At 37.7% G+C, this 18,543-nt stretch overlaps 2 protein-coding genes across 2 annotated transcripts in view; one reads left to right on the forward strand and one right to left on the reverse strand.

The window, feature by feature from the left end:
- The window catches only part of map4k2 (mitogen-activated protein kinase kinase kinase kinase 2), a 28,369-nt gene extending 20,675 nt beyond the window's left edge, over positions 1–7,694 (forward strand). The window contains exons 18-31 of the mRNA XM_066680723.1: positions 412–581; positions 1,606–1,647; positions 2,822–2,906; positions 3,641–3,720; positions 3,996–4,056; positions 4,161–4,284; positions 5,012–5,070; positions 5,206–5,309; positions 6,107–6,290; positions 6,365–6,433; positions 6,585–6,671; positions 6,879–6,949; positions 7,180–7,235; positions 7,340–7,694. Of these exons, the coding sequence (XP_066536820.1) occupies positions 412–581; positions 1,606–1,647; positions 2,822–2,906; positions 3,641–3,720; positions 3,996–4,056; positions 4,161–4,284; positions 5,012–5,070; positions 5,206–5,309; positions 6,107–6,290; positions 6,365–6,433; positions 6,585–6,671; positions 6,879–6,949; positions 7,180–7,235; positions 7,340–7,427 (1,280 nt within the window). The 3' untranslated portion in view covers positions 7,428–7,694. The remainder of the gene's footprint in view (positions 1–411; positions 582–1,605; positions 1,648–2,821; positions 2,907–3,640; positions 3,721–3,995; positions 4,057–4,160; positions 4,285–5,011; positions 5,071–5,205; positions 5,310–6,106; positions 6,291–6,364; positions 6,434–6,584; positions 6,672–6,878; positions 6,950–7,179; positions 7,236–7,339) is intronic.
- Positions 7,695–13,404: 5,710 nt separating this feature from the next.
- LOC136706633 (galactose-specific lectin nattectin-like) lies at positions 13,405–17,802 on the reverse strand. The gene is given in 4 exon segments (XM_066680230.1): positions 13,405–13,527; positions 15,235–15,369; positions 15,491–15,570; positions 17,703–17,802. Coding segments are annotated over 4 exon segments (438 nt in total).
- Positions 17,803–18,543: the final 741 nt, after the last annotated feature.

The raw sequence follows: 18,543 nt of genomic DNA on the forward strand, positions 1-18,543 counted from the left end.
AATAAGCTAACCAATATGCTATAGTTAATAAGTCAGAGATCATTTAAATAGGTAAGTCTTTGTCATTGATTTGATGCACTGTTCTTATAAAGCGCTAAAGAGTTTTTGACTGTTATTGGCACAATCTTGTGGAGAATCTTGAATTTTCTGGCAGTTTTGTCTGTAATGTGCAAGCATGTATGTTTCAGTGGGATTATATGAAAATAGATTTTGAACTTACTGTTGTTTCTGCATGCTACATAACTGTATTTACAGTGTTTTGGAGGCCATATTGTCTGTTAATATCTTCAAGTGTTACATAGAGCCAGCAGACACTTCAGCACTGTATGTACTGTATGTACATTAGTAGTACTAAGACATGATTTAATGTGTACAGAACAACTCTTTTTCTTATTGGGAATGTTTCCTCAGTTCTGATACGGTGCTCAGCCAGTCAGGACATACGGCAATGGAGCAGTGACCCATGTGTTCCTGAGGTGGGGAACACAGAGGATGAACAGAAAACCCTCAACAGAGACACCAGCAAGGACACAGCTCTTTCTCCAGAGTGGAGCACCATGAGGAAGAAAGCAGAAGATTCGGTCAGACGCTCTGTTTTGTCTCTCAAATTTTGACACCTTTCCTTCCACATTTAACGTCTGAGCAGATTTAATAGTAGATGCAGTAGTAGCTTTATTTATTTGTATATATTCCATATCACATAAACCTGCAGCTCAGAAACCTCAGGAACAGTAAAAGTGAATAGAATTAACAGTAAAGAAATTAATATAATTAAACCAAGCACCTCTCTTTAATAAAAGTAAAAAACAGAAGCAAAAATAGCATTAATATAAAACAAAAAGGGATAAAATGGCAAAATTATACCCAAACATATATAAAGTAAATTAGTTTTTAAAAGAATCAAATAAAAATCTAAACTAAATATGTTTCTCAGTAAATAATTTTTCATTTACTAATATCACTAACTATCTGGTGAATATTAATAAACAATAATGAGTTGCCTACATTTGCATAATAAAAGAAAGCTACTGTACTACTGTATGATGAAATGCCCTTTGAGGAATTTAGCTGGATGAAGTAAGATAATTCTGTACACTTTAAAACTGAGTGTGTACTTTCATTTTATAGTGTTTAATTATGTTAATTATGAGTAGCTTAAACTACATTTACACTGAACTTTATATAACTATACAATTGTACGTAACTGTCGTTAGTTTGTTTAACAACAGATCTGCTTCAAACCAGCTTTAAAATATATATTCAGCCTGACCTAACCAATCTTGCTAATTTCTATATCCAAAACATTCATTGTAAATTTGGAATTGTATGGCACAATTTCATGGAAAGGATTCTACAGTTCAGTAATTGGTAACTGGTATGCCGCCCTGAGTGAAACAAAAGTGTTGACAAGAGTACAAGACAAGAACTATATCAAACCCAATAAAGTGCTGCTGTGATTTAAGATAATGGATCATGTGAGGACTTTCCTCTTTCTTCTTTATTACTAAAATAATTACTGTGTGTGTAAAAGTATTACTAAGTGTGACCAACTAGCAGATGTTCCACCTGACACCTTTTGTTGTGTTTTTAACCTTTAATCTGTAGAGAGCCGATTCTCATGGACTCCCTCCCACTCCCCATGTCCATGTAAGTGTTCCTTGTCTAATAGCATGAAATCTGCTGAATTCTTTCACTTTATTTAACACTGGTGAACTACTGGAAAGGCATTTAAATGTGTAAAATCAAAAATATCATTTTTAGAGAAAAAAAAAAAAAATTGTTAGGCACAATGATGAATTCAATCACTAGTGATGCCTTAGCCATCCATCACTGAGAGTTGAAGACAACACAATTGGTTTTGCTCTCTCTCTGGTGGCACTTTTCCACCAAAATAACTCTGGTTCTTGAACTGGTTCCGTTCCTCAATTTTTGGAATCTTGGTGTTCCGTTCTCCATTTCCATCAGTTTAGATGGGAACCAAGGATATGTTATCAGCAGGGGGCGTTGCAGTGTTGCTTGGTTCCAGCATCACTGTGGCTGAATTCACTGCCAGTCCTGTAGTCATGATAGGGTCAAATGTAAGTTCCTGTTTAATTTCCTATTATTTATTTATATAACATTTTGTTGACCCCATACAGTTCCACTGCACAATAACTATTTGAGACTCAATATTATTAAAGTTAAATGCTAGCTCAGTTAAATGCTAGCTTGCATGGGCATCTGCTATCTGGCAGTTAATGTTTTCCTCCAAGTGTGTAGAGCTGAAAATAAATGTTGGCTAGCCTAATGTGTGTGAGACGTTGGTGTAGCCTGAAACTAACCTTAGGTGGGCATTGACAAAAATGGATGGGCATAATTTTACAAAAGTGCCTTAAACACAGTCCAGCAGTGTAAGAAGTTCAGAAGACTCACCTTGCCTTGAACTCCAACTTGATGCATACAGTGTGCATGTGCACAGAACACTAAGGATAGTGTGTCGATGTGCATGGACGTGCATTTAGGGAATTGGCTGTGGCTGTCATGATGGGAATTTGTCCAATTTGGCTGTGGTTTTGCCCATGGTGTCAGAGGCAGCATATGCTGCCTTTTACTTGTCCAGCTTCTTGCCAACATGTGACTGGGGTGACTCATGTAGAATTAGCCATGAGTTAATTTGGGAGAAAACTAGGTAAAAACATTTTGTTAGATAAGGACAGTCATATATTTTAACTAAAAATTAGTTTACGCCCAATATATTTAAGAACATAAACTCTACTCTTTGTGTGTGCCAAACAAGTTTCCTTTGTCAGTTTGTATTGAAAGTGAAAGTCTTGTTTTACAGATGGGGGCTTGTTTTTCTAAAGTCTTCAACGGCTGCCCACTGAGAGTACACTGTGCGGTGACATGGGTTTTTCCAAAAACTAGAGGTGAGGAATCACTGACTTTTTTTATATACTGGGCAGTGTGTGTTGTTACTTCCTCACATTTCATCAGTAGCACATCAGTAGCACAGTAGCACAAATGTAGAGTGTAGAGTGTTTGCAAATATGTGGAAAATCTTTAAACATTATTCACACTGATATATCGTATTTACAAATATGCTCCTGTAAAGGGCATTCTATACAAATAAATAAATAAATAAATTAATTAATTAATTATGTCGGTTCGATTCCCGCTCCGGGTGACTGTCTGTGAGGAGTTGGTGTGTTCTCCCCGTGTCCGCGGGGGTTTCCTCCGGGTGCTCCAGTTTCCTCCCACAGTCCAAAAACACACGTTAATAGGTGGATTGGCGACTCAAAAAGTGTCCGTAGGTGTGAGTGAATGTGTGTGTGTGTCTGTGTTGTCCTGTGAAGGACTGGCGCCCCCTCCAGGGTGTAATCCCACCTTGTGCCCAATGATAGGCTCTGGACCCACCGCGACCCTGAATTGGATAAGCGGTTACAGATAATGAATGAATGAATGAATGAATGAATGAATGAATGAATAAATAAATTAATTAATTAATTAACACCTCCAAATTGTAATTGTCAACTCAAATGATCAATTGAAAAAATTATTTTCTCATGAAAAAAAAATCTTGCTCCAACAATCCTTTCTGCCATATTTTTGAGTGTATGTATTTGCACATAAACTCGTGTTGTGTTCTGCTGTAATATTTTAGATCAGTACTTAATTTTGGGCTCAGAGGAAGGGGTCTACACACTCAATCTGAATGAACTTCATGAGGACACATTGGAAAAGGTTTTTCTTCTTTTTGCACCTATATTGTGTTATGATTAATCAGGATAACATTAAAAAACATTATTTACATAAAAATTATTGTAATAGTATAAAACATTTTAAAAATATGTAATATAATACTATCAAATATTACACTAAATAATGGCATGATAATGTCTAAAAATAATAATACAAGTATTAAAATTATAACTTTGTCCTTTAATGTTAATATAAAGAAGAGATATAGGATGTAATCCCATGCTCTTAATGATCAAATTTTCTCTTTTTTTTCTTAGTTGCTTCCACAGAGATGTACCTGGCTATATGTTATGAACAATGTCCTCATGTCCGTCTCTGGTGTGTTCAGCTTTTTCACAGTAGTTCACTGACATTGAGAGAAATAAAGGCCATGCTTTGTATAATCTAAAAGATTTATTTCATGATTGTGACTGTTTCCATAGGGAAGTCATCTCAGCTTTATTCTCACAACCTGACAGCTTTGTTTGAGCAGCGAGGACATGTCCAAAAGAAGCAGGGTCATTTATCCCTCAGCTCTAATCGCTTCACAGAGAGGATCATCCACAGGTAAACCTACACACACTCTTTCACCATAGCATCAATTCTACTAATTCTCTCCCAGAAATGTCAGTTAACATGTAGACACTTTATTCAAAGTTATCTCTCAAAGTGTCTCATTAAATATGTCTCATTCATATTGAAATTTGTGCATAAAAATTTAAAGCATCATGGCTAGTTTACAATGTGGAAAATTATTATTTATAAAAATAGAGGTACAGTATTTTTTAACAATATGGCCAGTCACTGTGTTTTAGTGGATATGGTGTGTATCACTTCCCTTAATTAAACTGGAGAAAATTGCAGATTTTAAGCACACTGCTCAGGCAGCTGCACTTTACAATTATGTTAGATAAATATGTGTTTTGGGCCCACAGGTTCAAAAGTATCGGTTTCTTTTCTAAGTACAGGGACAGTGTCAACAAGATTGTAATTAATTGTATGAGACAGCTGTGGCAAAAGTTGATTTAGTTAGAAAATGTCAGAGTGTTCCTTTAAACTGCAGGCATATTATAATTGATTTTAAGAGTTATTATATATTCCACATCCACATTTCAGGAACCTGTTGTAAGGCAAAAAGCAACAATTTCCTTCAAGGATTCTTCATCCTTGCACTTAATAGAAAAATATTTTACATGATAATTGATAACTTTCATAATTATTGTTTGCTAAAAACATTTGCTAAAAATATTCAGATCTGCCATAAACAACAATTTTTAAATGTCATTTTTTACAGGAAGTTTGCTGTGTCACTCAAGATTCCAGAAACTAAAGGCTGTCAGAAGTGTTGCATTGGTAAGAGAAATTTATTGCTAATTTACTATTATTCTACTGACTGTAGATGGGGTGCTTCTGATTTTTCTACGTTTCAGGCCTCTGTAATTTATTGCAATTCCTTTGTCTGTTATACTTATGTTCTTTTATCATCAGCACGCAATCCATACACGGACAGCACCTTCCTGTGTGCAGCTGTTCCTTCCGGGCTTGTTATACTTCTATGGTACGAACCCCTGCAAAAATTTTTGCACCTTAAAGTGAGTACAAATGTACTTCCAATTTTTGATTTAAATAATCATTATATTTCATCTCTTATATATTCCATACATTACTTTATCCCCAGTAAAATATATCAGCGGATTGATCTAGAACTGGCAGCACGGTGGTGCAGCAGGTAGTGTCGCAGTCACACAGCTCCAGGGACCTGGAGGTTGTAGGTTTGATTCCCGCTGCGGGTGACTGTGAGGAGTTGGTGTGTTCTCCCTGTGTCCGTCTGGGTTTCATCCGGGTGGTCAGGTTTCCTCCCACAGTCCAAAAACACATGTTGGTAGGTGGATTGGCGATTCAAAAGTGTCCGTAGGTCTGAATGAATGTGTGAGTGTGTGTGTTGCCCTGTGAAGGACTGGCACCCCCTCCAAGGTGTATTCCCGCCTTGCGCCCAATGATTCCAGGTAGGCTCTGGACCCACCGCAACCCTGAACTGGATAAGCGTTTACAGATAATGAATGAATGATCTAGAACTGTCTCTTGTGATACTGTATTATAACTATTTCAAGAAAGCAGTCTTTTGTGATGGATGCACTGCGATGGTTTCTGAGGGAGAATATACTAGCAAACACAAAAAGGTGACTGAAGTGCAAAGTGTATTGTTTTTCTTACATACGCTCGCAGTGTGTAATTATTTAGGACAGCCAGAGGAATCGAATAATTTATAGCTTGTTAGTTTGCAAATAAAAAGGGTTTGCCTAGTAAATTGTTAAATCAAACTAGCGAATCCTCACAGATCCACTGAAGGAAAACATAATTTAGTTCATGGTTTATTTCATTTTTCTAGCACATAGCAGTGAGCCTGCCAGATCCTCTGGTCATCTTCGAGCTGCTGGTTTTGGTGACAGATGAACTTCCTCAACTCTGTGTAGGGGTGAAGGAATGGAAGCCAAGAAATGATGAATCTCAGACAGCGCAAAACCTGAAGTTTGACATCATCCAGCTGAATGGTGCACCGAATTCACAGCCAGGTAAATGTTCATTGAAAGCAATAAAGTCTGACACCTTCACTTGCCTTCACCTTTGTGTTTGTGTGTATGTGTAGGCAGTGAAGGTGTAAGAGCAGTGCAGGTAACACAGCTGGACAGAGATACAGTCCTGATTGCACTAGAAAGTGAGTAAACCTGCCCACTCATAATTCACCTAATTAGCTGGATTCAAATATTAACATTTTCCCATAAAATTTTCCCCACAAATTTATATATATAACTTCATTACAGTTCTTGCTAAAAGAAAATATTTACTGATGCTGTCTATCGTCATAGAATCAGTGAAGATTGTGAATCTGCAGGGTGTCCCTAGCAAGGAGCTAGCATCAGAACTGGACTTTGACTTTCCTATTGAGACTTTAGGTAAGGTAATTTCTTTTTAAATTATTTTATTGAAATTCAGAGGCTACACTCTGTAAATGCTGTAGTTGTAGAACACAGCATTTAATAATCAGGGGGAGCTCCCAAGTGGTTCATTGTGTGTCATATCAGGAGACACTTGGTGAGAAAATTTGGTAGAAAGCAAGTGAAGATTGCATCATGCTTAATGCTTTTGTTTCATCTTTACAGTTTGTTTACAGGACAGTGTTTTGGCTTTCTGGAAACATGGACTGAAAGGACGGAGCCTACATGACTGTGAGGTATTTAAATTTCTCAATACATTTTTAGACTATTTTAGATTAGAAACAGCACATTGAAAAAGCTCCTTACACACAGTTTGTCAGCCACGCACTTACATTCACCCACCGTTAACAATTGCTCCACAAACAGCCCTATTCAGTGCTTCGTGTCAGTGGAAGCATTTTGGTTTTGTGGAGGTGTTGTTCCAGCAGTGATGGTATGATACTGAAGCTGTACTTCTGTTTTACAGGTAACACAGGAAATCACGGATGAAACTAGAGTGTTTCAGGTTTTAGGCACAAACAGGTAATACAGCTGTGGTACTTGGTTTATGTTTATATCTGTCAGCTCTTTCTTTTGTATGAATTCACTATGTGACTGATGTAGATTATATGAACCATGCTTTTCAGAGACATTGTTCTACAGAGCACACCAACGGACAACCCTTCAGCCTCCAGCAATTTATACATCCTGACTGGACATGAGAGCAGCTACTGAGAAGAATATTATACAATATACACAAACTTTTTATGCCCAAATGTTTGTGGGAAACCCTCTCTATTGTAGAGTTTAAGTGATTCAGCCATTCTCATTGCTAATTGTTGTATAAAATCAAGCACATAAACGTGGAAGGCAGTTTACATACACTACAGACACTGTCAGTATAATGGGTTGAACAGAATGGATCAATGAACACAACACTGCACTGATAGAGCTGCCCCAGTCAACTTTAAGTACATTTACCAACCCGGATTCCAAAAAAGTTGGGACACTAAACAAATTGTGAATAAAAACTGAATGCAATGATGTGGAGATGGCAAATGTCAATATTTTATTTGTAATAGAACATAGATGACAGATCAAAAGTTTAATCTGAGTAAATGAGTAAAACATTTTAAAGGAAAAAAATGTTGATTCAAAATTTCACAGTGTCAACAAATCCCCAAAAAGTTGGGACAAGTAGCAATAAGTGGCTGGAAAAAGGAAATTGAGCATATAACACACAGCTGGAAGCCCAAATAACACTAATTAGGTCAGTTGACAAAATGATTGGGTATAAAAAGAGCTTCTCAGAGTGTCAGTGTCTCTCTGAAGCCAAGTTGGTAAGAGGATCACCAATTCCAACATTGTTGCGCAGAAAAATAGTGCAGCAATACCAGAATGGTGTTACCCAGCGTAAAATAGCAAAGACTTGCTAGCAAAGATCAGCCATGCATAACATCATCAAAAGATTCAGAGAATCTGGAACAATTGCTGTGCATAAGGGTCAAGGCCGTAAAACTACTGGATGCTCGTGATCTCCGGGCCCTTAAACGCCACTGCACCTCAAACAGGAATGCCACTGTCAAGGAAATAACAGAATGGGCTCAGGAATACTTCCAGAAAGCATTGTCAGTGAACACAATCCACCGTGCCATCCGCCGTTGCCAGCTGAAACTCTACAGTGCAAAGAGGAAGCCATTTCTAAGCAAGCTCCACAAGCTCAGATGTTTGCACTGGGCCAGGGATCTTTTAAAATGGAGTGTGGCAAAATGGAAGACTGTTCTGAGGTCAGATGAGTCACGATTTGAAGTTCTTTATGGAACACTGGGATGCCATGTCATCCGGACCAGAGAGGACAAGGATAACCCAAGTTGTTATCAACGCTCTGTTCAGAAGCCTGCATCACTGATGGTATGGGGTTGCACCAGTACTTGTGGCATGGGCAGCTTGCATGTCTGGAAAGGCACCATTAATGCAGAGAACTATGTTCAGGTTCTAGAACAACATATGCTCCCACCTAGACGTCATCTCTTTCAGGGAAGACCCTGCATTTTTCAACAAGATAATGCCAGACCACATTCTGCAGCAATCATAACATCATGGCTACGTAGGAGAAGGATCCAGGTACTGAAATGGCCAGCCTGCAGTCCAGATCTTTCACCTATAGAGAACATTTGGCGTATCATAAAGAGGAAGGTGCGACAAAGAAGGCCCAAGACGATTGAACCGTTAGAGGCCTGTATTAGACATGAATGGGAGAGCATTCCTATTTCTAAACTTGAGAAACTGGTCTCCTCTGTCCCCAGACGTCTGTTGAGTTTTGTAAGAAGAAGGGGGAATGCCACACAGTGGTAAAAATGGCCTTGTCCCAACTTTTTTGGGATATGTTGACGCAATGAAATTTTGAAACAACATATTTTTCCCATAAAATGATACATTCTCTCAGTTTAAACTTTTGATCTGTGATTTGTGTTCTATTCTGAATATAATATTAAATGTTGGCACCTCCACATCATTGCATTCAGTTTTTATTCACAATTTGTTTAGTGTTCCAACTTTTTTGGAATCCGGTTCGTATAATTATTTTGAAATGGAAGTATCTAGAAACAGCAAGAGCTCAACCATGAAGCAATAGAGCAACCAAACTCTTAGAGTGAGTCAGATAAGTGCTGAAATCTCTTTCTTCTGTCATCACTCACTACAAAGTGTTTCAATGCCTGAACACCTCTACTCAAGCCAGAGGTTACTATGCGCAATGTTGTCTCTGGAGTGATGTAAAGAATTCTACCACTGTATATCAATTGAATATAGGTTGAAAAGGATTTGCAAATCATTGTATTCTGTTTTTATTTATGTTTTACACAACATCCCAACTTCATTGGAATTGGGGTTGTATATAGGTGTGATGTTTAGGTGTCCAATACTTTTGGCAGCTGAGTGTATTAGCACCCCTCTTTCTGTCAGAAAAGTTGTAAAATTCTCTGAGAAGCAAATAACATGAATTTTATTTCACACTGCTCATAACTTCAGAGATGTCTTTTGTGAGAAACAGACATGAAAGGAAGAGTTAATTGTCTGGTTACATTAGAAGGGTACACAAAGGAAAAGTCTATTGCTTTGCGAGTCACCCAGTACAACACTTCAACTCTTCAATTATGTTTGCACCTCCAAACATAGTATTTGAGAGCTGGATGACCCATACTAACCTTTGTAAAATGTCTCTATTTTAGTAGCTAATTTGATGAGTTTGAAGGTCCTGCCTAATCATGTCTCCTCTTATCCAGAGCCTAAAGGACTTATAGATTCATTTGCTACAAAACATCTCACCATTGCCAAATAAAATGATTTTGTAATTTTTAGTGAATGTACTTTCAAGATGTGGAGGACAAACTCATTTTTATACTGCTGTTTGGGGTACTCAAGCTCATTCATATCTTTAACTCATAGCATGGTGATGGAAGTCTAGTAAGTGATTCTGCATATTCTTCGAGATGTAATCAAAGTCTTTTACAGTAGATCAATGTGAAATATTTCCTTGTAGAGAAATTTCCTAGTCAGCAATCCTCATGTCTCCATAGAAATCTGATATATACACAAACACCTGGAAAACGTTGGGAGCAGGGTGAGTGAAGGAACAGCACTCTCCCCCTCCTTCAGTCCAAAACAGATGGTGCTGGGATATAAATACACATTATATGTGTTTTTAACCATTTTTATTGTAGCTGAAAATACATACAATAGTACAATATACAATACAAAATACAATAATCTGTTTTTGCTTGAAGATGCATAAGTCATGGAGAAAACCACTCTGTGTGGCTGTCAAGTGCGGCAGCTATATAAGGTTGGTAAGTTTAATCTCCGATAATTGCTCAACCATCTGTGTCTATTCAAGTGTGAATGTGAGAGTCTAAATTAGTAGAGTTGACTTTGAAATTGGAGAAAAAGTCTTAAAGGTAGACTGGGTGAAAAAATTTTAGATAAAAAATTTAAGTTTATAATAGTAGAATAATAAGAGTCTTATTACAGAGATATACAGGGACCTGGAGGTTATGGGTTCGATTCTCGCTCCGGGTGACTGTCTGTGAGGAGTTTGGTGTGTTCTACCTGTGTCCACGTGGGTTTCCTCCTGTTTCCTCCCACAGTCCAAAAACACACATTGGTAGGTGGATTGGCGACTCGAAAGAGTTTGTGTGAGTGAATGTGTGTTTGTGTGTGTGTCGCACTGTGAAGGACTGTTGCCCCATCCAAGGTGTGTTCCTGCATTGCACGTAGTGATTCCGGTATAGTTATATATAGTTATATACTTACGCCTAGTGACTGCAATGAAGAACATCTCCTGAGTTCGACTAGAGTGGACTAGGTTGCATAGCAATTGATTAACAAAGAAACTAGCAGATTGCCTGCTGTTTCCATGTACCTCACCCACTGGTGCTGTAGGTGGGGGCAGTGGTGTTATTTGTTGCAATACACCAACTTTCACAGTGAAAAAATACCACATCTACAATGCACAATTCATTTTATACAGCTTATATTCCACACAGTGTGGACTAGGCTTACAACTCAACATTGTAAAGATGGAATACAAGGCATTAAAACAGGGGTGGGCAATCTTATCTGCAAAGGGCTGGTGTGGCTGCTGTTTTTTTCCAACCAACCATGAGGTCACATGATCAGTTGTTTTACTGAGAACAACTAATTAAACTAGTGAAATCAGGTGTGCTCTGGCCAGAATGGACTAAAATCCTGCAGCCACACCAGCCCTTTGAAGATAACATTGCCCACCCCTGCAATAAAAGCTCCTTATTGTCACAGAGAGTACCAAGCCTCATATTACAGAAACATTTATTTTACAAGGTAAAATAATTGTAACTTTTAGTGTAAATGAATGTAAGAAAAATTTACAAACCCCATTTGCAAAATTTGAGAGGTTCTGCATAATTTCCATATGCATGAGATAAGACCCAATACCAGTACTGACTGGCTGTAACCTCTGGGCCATTGGACAGCACTGGCGTACCAGGCGTAGTGGATTTCCAGTAGTGGAAATCACTGCCTTTGATCAGAAACACTTTACAAAGCCCACTGTGAACACAGTTTATCACTGCCTCAACAAAATGGAAGTTAAAACTCTATCCTGCAAAGAAGAAATCATAAATAAAAAGAATGCAGAAATGCTGACACCTTCTCTGGGCCTGACCTTATTTAAAAAGAGTTGAGGCAAAGTGGGAAGTGTCCTGTGGACTGACAAACTAAATTTGAAATTTGCTTTGGAAAGCATGGTTTCTGTTTCCTCCGGACCAAAATGACAAAAGGGACCATCCACCATTAATGCTGACAAAGAATAATGTAAAAGAAAAATTCAAATACCTTTGGCGATTCTTTCTGTAGATATATAAACAAACAAACAAATTACTTACTCAAAAATAAATTAAAAATTCCACTGAATACGATACATTTGCTGAGTCACTAGTCATGTGTGTTTGAAAGCTGAATGGAAAAAAAGGATTGAAAGTGATTGATAGTTCAGTATACTTACTAGCACACACTGATGCCCCAAGTTTGTTACAGTTAAAATCATTCCATTTCCCTAATATTACAAGCAAAAGACATGATTATAAAGCGGTAGTCAGGCCAAAAAGACACAAAACAGTAAACCGTACCGTAGAGGTTAGTAAGGTTTCAAACTGTGCTACATTTTACTATGTTTGTAAAAAGTCTTCAATATCAATGTACAAAACATCTGATACCCACAGCAGCATTTTTGTGATTTTGTCTGTCACTTCAGTTTACATTCATGTATGTAATGCTGAGTATATGTTTGAACTTGCCCAAAGGAAATGGTTTCAGTTCACAGTTGCTCATGGTAGTGTGACATGTCATTTGGAATTACCTCTATTCAGCTTTCGTTATGATTGATAGCTCATAACACTTTGTTTTCCCATCCGTATGCTTGTTTTAACTCTGATGTATCACTCACTTTCACAAGTAAAGTACATGGTCCTTAAATATATATATATAATATATTTGTGTGTGTGTGTGTGGGGGTGTTGCTTTTACTCAAGTAAAATAATTATTTCTTGGGTAAAATAATGACTGCAGTAAATATAAACATGTCATGTCATAGAACATCTTTAGTAGAAGCATAATAGCAGCAGCTGACAAAACTCCTATTGTACTTAAATATAAAATGCAGCTTAACGTATATACAGCATGGGAAGTGGAGTTCAGTGTCTGTACTTTTTTCTGGATCCTCCTTAACTAAAATAAAACTGGTCTAAAAATCTAAAATAGAAGGTATGCATGATCACAAAGTGTCATGAATTCTGCTTGTGACAAAACATGAATCGAAGTAAATATTCAAATAATTGAAATAAATACAAAGGGAATTATTATAATGCAAATATGACAGGCAAACAAGTGCCTGAGTAAAATTTAGATTATTTTACTTACTTCTGTACTTGAGTAGAAGTAAAAGTAGTACTGTGTAAAGGAGCACTTTCATAAAATCAAAGTCAAAGAAGATGCAGCCTTGCCACAAAAAGTGACATAATGTGCCAGACCTTCTGCAGATATACACATTTGGAATGTGAGACTGGCATCACAGTTTTAATGTGTACGACCAAAGTGGGTGGTGCAAGTGTGTGAAAGATTGAGATTGTTGGCACAGTCATACATCCACGCTTTAATTGTAAAGCACAGCACTAAACTGTTAAGGTATGAAACCTTCATAATATATGTGCAGGCAGTGTTCTATCTCGTAATTATCTGGCTGTCCAGGACTCCAATTAGTATAATCAAACTCTGACCCATCTGTCCACATCCACACTCCCTCCTGTGAAAGAAAAGTGTAAACAGAACATTGAATTAAGTCCCTAAATACATCATAGGTTTCTAAATGATTTTAATAGGTGAAATACAGAAGGAGATATTCTGAAATTAAATGTACTAATAGGGAGCTTGTCCTCCTTTTGCTGCTCTTCCCTTCCCATGTATGCTTTACACTACATGTTGGAACATTTGTTTAAGTATTTGACGGAATTCAGCCACAGGAACAGGAATGTTAGTGCCAGAAAATGTGTCTTTTGCATTTAACCCATCTGTGGCAGTGAACACACACACTCAAAGGCACTTCACCCATGGATGTTCCCACTAGTCTTCGGATGGAACCAGCAAACGTCCGGTACCAAGCCCAGTCCTCTAACCATTACCTCTGCCCTACACTCAGTTAGCAACAGTTACAGGTGACTGACAGCACAATGCTGAGAGGCTTATACTAAGCCTGTCATAATAGATATTTTTTGTGGTCCATATATTGTCCAAAATAATATATAGAAATAACTGGAACGATAATGATAATATTATACTGTTGAATTTTAATGGTAGTACACCCCCTTTAAAAGCAATGAATGTTGAACAAAAAGTAGTTATTTAGAATATACAGACTTTGGAATTGGAATAATAAATACATAAACAAAATGAATAATCCTAAATAAATAAAACAACTGTTTACAAACAAATCACCCTGACAACCCCAGAACAGAAGACAGGGAAACAGAACTGAGCAAGTAGATAAACTATTGGTGACATTCATTTTTATGTAAACAAACATGTAAGTAAACACAATGGGCAACATTGAGGTCTGTAAAAATTATTGAGGAAATGTCCAAATATTGTATGACAAGTCCATATATAATTAATGTGCCAGGCCTAGTTTATACCATTCTAGCCATTGCTTGGAATTTTTCATGATGACTTTAGGCTCATTTGCAGACTGTCTAGAGCATCTAATTGCATGATATTATGTAGAGATTATACACTGATATGCCAAAAGTTATGGGATAGCAGTGTGTAAATTGATTATGAATTGCCGTTACTTGGGAAGCCCACTCCTGTTTAAGTTTTGAGGTGTTATCTTGTGGATGAGGTTGAACACTGGCCAGTGTGCTCATGAAGAGGGAACGTGAATTATCGTAGTTTGAATGAGTAATGATGGTGTTGGCCAGGTGAATAGTACGTTCCATTTCCCAAGTTGCATGGACATTTAACATTCCTCAATCAAGTGTGTACCGGTGATACCCCATAGGAGGCATCGTGTCTGGTAGTGTCTGGCTAGCATTATCCATAGTGGATCTTCTGCTAACATATCGCATGAAAGCTGAAAAACACTGCCCTGACCATGTGTTCACATTGACTATTTTAGCCAGAAATTGTTGATCACAATTAGCAACTGTGGCCAGCCACTGCAGTGTCCATTGTGGATGGTAATGCATTTTGTGATGCAACCCTGCCATGAGCATGCTGGCCAGTGTTCGAAAGACCTCATCAGTGATACAGGTGTGAGGGCTCCCAAGCATCCCTTGAGGTAACACCACTTCATAATAACTTTACATACTGCTAACCCATGATGTTCAGCATGTCAGTGTATAGGTAGGAAAAGCTTTTTTGCTCATTTGGTGCACTGTAAAGTAAGTTGAATTCCGTTTACTGGGGTGCCATTTGGACATAAACAAAAGCAACTTTAAATAAATACTGAAGTAACCTGTGCAGCATCAGTGGCACCTAACCATGTATAAGTGTTTGACTGAGTTGCTTTATGCACTAAATCCTAAATGACAGTTTCCTCTTCACTGCTGTGTACAGATGCAAAATGTCCTCCCATGGCCACACAGTTTTGCTGAAAGAAATGACAAACATTTTTGATAGCATTGATGGTGTGTAAATTTAATCTACATATTTAATCATGTCTTATATTCTAATGAAACCCCAACATTTTACAAGAACCATAAAATCTGCACCTCAGCATCACTCCAGGTCTCTTGTGTAATGAAGATCGTGAAGTAGAGTGAATTAAACTGGAACCATTCATCTTGTAATTCTGCATTTTTAATTGTATCAGCACACATTTAATGGTTTTTAGTCTCTCAAATCCATCTGACATGTGAGACTGCCTTTCTGCTTTCTTTTTTATGTACACAGAAATAATTTTATGTCTTTCCCAATTAATGACACAAGAGCTAAGGTCCTGTTTTCAGGAAGATAAAAGTGAATTATCCATCCATCCATCCATTATCTGTAACCGCTTATCCAATTTAGGGTCGCGGGGGGTCCAGAGCCTACCTGGAATCATTGGGCGCAAGGCGGGAATACACCCTGGAGGGGACGTATATAATATATAATAATATATATATATTAAAAAATATATATTACAATTTAAATTTTTAATTTGTTAATTTATTATTCTTTAAATTATTTTTATTTGTTTATTTTAAGTTTTCTTCTTGTCTTGTGTTTAAATGACTGTGGCTACTATCTTCATAATAGGAGCCTTAAGCTAAAACGCTGACAGCACCTAGTATTCCCTAGTCAGCGATGACTGCTGGCTGTAGAAGACTATTTGTAATGACTGTTCTAAGAGTAACTCTTGTTTCAGAGCTGCTTGTAAACTAAAAATCCTCACACCTCAAAATCAAAGGATTGGCTTTCCAGTGCTTTTTGTTTATTTATTTATTTATTTATTGTTTATTCATTAATTTGTTTGTTTATTTTAAGTTTACTTCTTCTCTTGTGTTTAAATGACTGTGGCTACTATCTTCATAATAGCTAAAAAGCTTATAGCACCTAGTATTCCCTGGCAGTCTCCATTCCAAGTACTAACTAAGCCCACAAGACAACCCCTGTGTTTTTTTAGACAAAATTTTTTGACCAACTCAGATTTCCTCTAAACTCATGTTGTTGATTAAGGAGGCCCTGACTTACACAGGGGTGTGATTATTTTCAGCCTATCTCATCCCAAAGCTGAGGTAAGAGAACTGATGTAACTGGGATTTTCTCTCAATAGGTTTATTGGTGTTGAATATATTGCAATGGTGAGGCTTCTTTTGACATCCTTAAGTCTCACATTTTATATCTTCTTTAATTTATTAGAACGGAGGCCCCCTGGGCCAAATACAAACACAAAACACTCAGAGAGAGCGCGCAGCACGTACAAAATACTCAGAGAGTGCGCGCAGCACGCACAAAACACTCAGAGAGAGCGCGCAGCAGAACAAAACACTCAGAGAGAGCGCAGCTCGCACAAAACACTCAGAGAGAGAGCGCAGCACGAACAAAACACTCAGAGAGAGTGCGCAGCACGCACAAAACACTCAGAGAGAGCGCGCAGCTCGCACAAAACACTCAGAGAGAGCGCGCAGCACGCACAAAACACTCAGAGAGCGCGCAGCTCGCAAACTTCGAAATATATTGTTTGAAGTTTTTTATCTGAATTTATCAACCTTGAATAATAACAGTGAAAACGTGTTCTTGAAAATTCAAGATCAATTATAGTCAGATGCATAATTTCAGTGCAAAAAAAATCAGATTCATAATTTCAGTGCAAAAAAAAAATTCAGTGCCTCAAATGCAAAGGTGGTAATATTTCAAAGTCTGATGAGACAGATTTGCTTCCATAGCGGTTACCTACTCATAATTGTGTCGGCTATAACTCTAATGTTAAATATCCGCGCTCGTGCACGAAGCTCGAACCCTCTTTATGCGGTAGCGGAACTAACCACAAAAAAGTTTTATTTAACCAGACTAAACAGTGCAGTTGTGAAAATGCAATTTTTCTGTATTTAAATCATCCATTGTAGTGAGGTATATTTAATCAGAAGGCCTCATAAGTGCAGTATTAAGGAATGTTCACTGTGTTTTTTATGTTCAGCCATATGCTCTATGTCTGTGCTACACAGAGAGAAATGTTTAGGATAAGCTGTCAGTGAGGGCAGGAAACTATCAATTTTACACCCTCCCTTAAGAACATGCAAATGTAAACTATATGTTTGCCTTATTTGGAAAGGTGGGAGAAGCATATAGACGAGGGGTCCGAGCCAGGAGGGGAGAGATGATCTGAGCTAGAAATCGAACACTATCTCTCACGGGATCCTTAAGAACCCGTAAGACACTGTTTTGGTAAATAAAGATGTATTTACACTTTTAACCGTGTCTGCGGAGATTCTTTTCCATCACCTGTCTTCACAACACAGCAAAAGTTAACAACAAAGATGATGGACAAAGACGAGGATGGGATGCTGAGCTGTGACCTGCCTGCTTCTGACGGCCCCTGCATTCGAACTCCCGCTTAAAAGCCGGCAAATAGAAGGTGAGATTTTCACAAATTTGAGTGCTGGTTGGGTGTTTGGGCTGTCTGATGCAGAAAGAGTTGCACCGAGATAGACTCATTAGTGTATGCAGTGTTGTGTTGATGATGGTGTTGGATAAATTTTCTCCATTCTAAATTTTTAAATATAGTCATAGTAATAGAGAAATGAAGGAAATTAAAGGGAATAATGAAGAAAAGAGTAAAAAGGAAAAAGAAAAGGAAAGGAAATGTTGAAGTATAATTGTAGAATAGCTTAATTAGTAACGATAAGGTGAGCTGATGATGACATGCACGTTTGGGTAAACAGGGCCCTATTTTTGCTTGAAACTGTAAGACATGAATCACAGTCATTGCGTGAAAGTAAGCTTTGTGTATTTTGGCATTTGGTTAAAATTTATTTATGGTTAAAAAGAAAAAGGAATATAAGGAATTTAAGGTTTTAAGGATAACGAAAAGGAATAAAAGAGGAATATATGGAAAAAAGAGGAAAAGAGGCAATGAGAGAGTTAAATAAAGAGAGGATGCCACTGATTTGGAAAAAAGCCCTCGTGGAGGCGGGATAGCCCGGCCGCAAATCCTGAAAAATTCACTAGGTGATTTTTTGGGTCAGTTTGAAACTGGAGGTGTGATGCAGAGATTTAATTAGGGGCGCCCACTCGAAACACTGTTGATGAACACTGTATTGATGCTGCCTCTTTTTGAATTATT

Source organism: Hoplias malabaricus, chromosome 9 (assembly GCF_029633855.1).
Source record: "Hoplias malabaricus isolate fHopMal1 chromosome 9, fHopMal1.hap1, whole genome shotgun sequence".
Taxonomy (NCBI): Eukaryota; Metazoa; Chordata; class Actinopteri; order Characiformes; family Erythrinidae; genus Hoplias; species Hoplias malabaricus.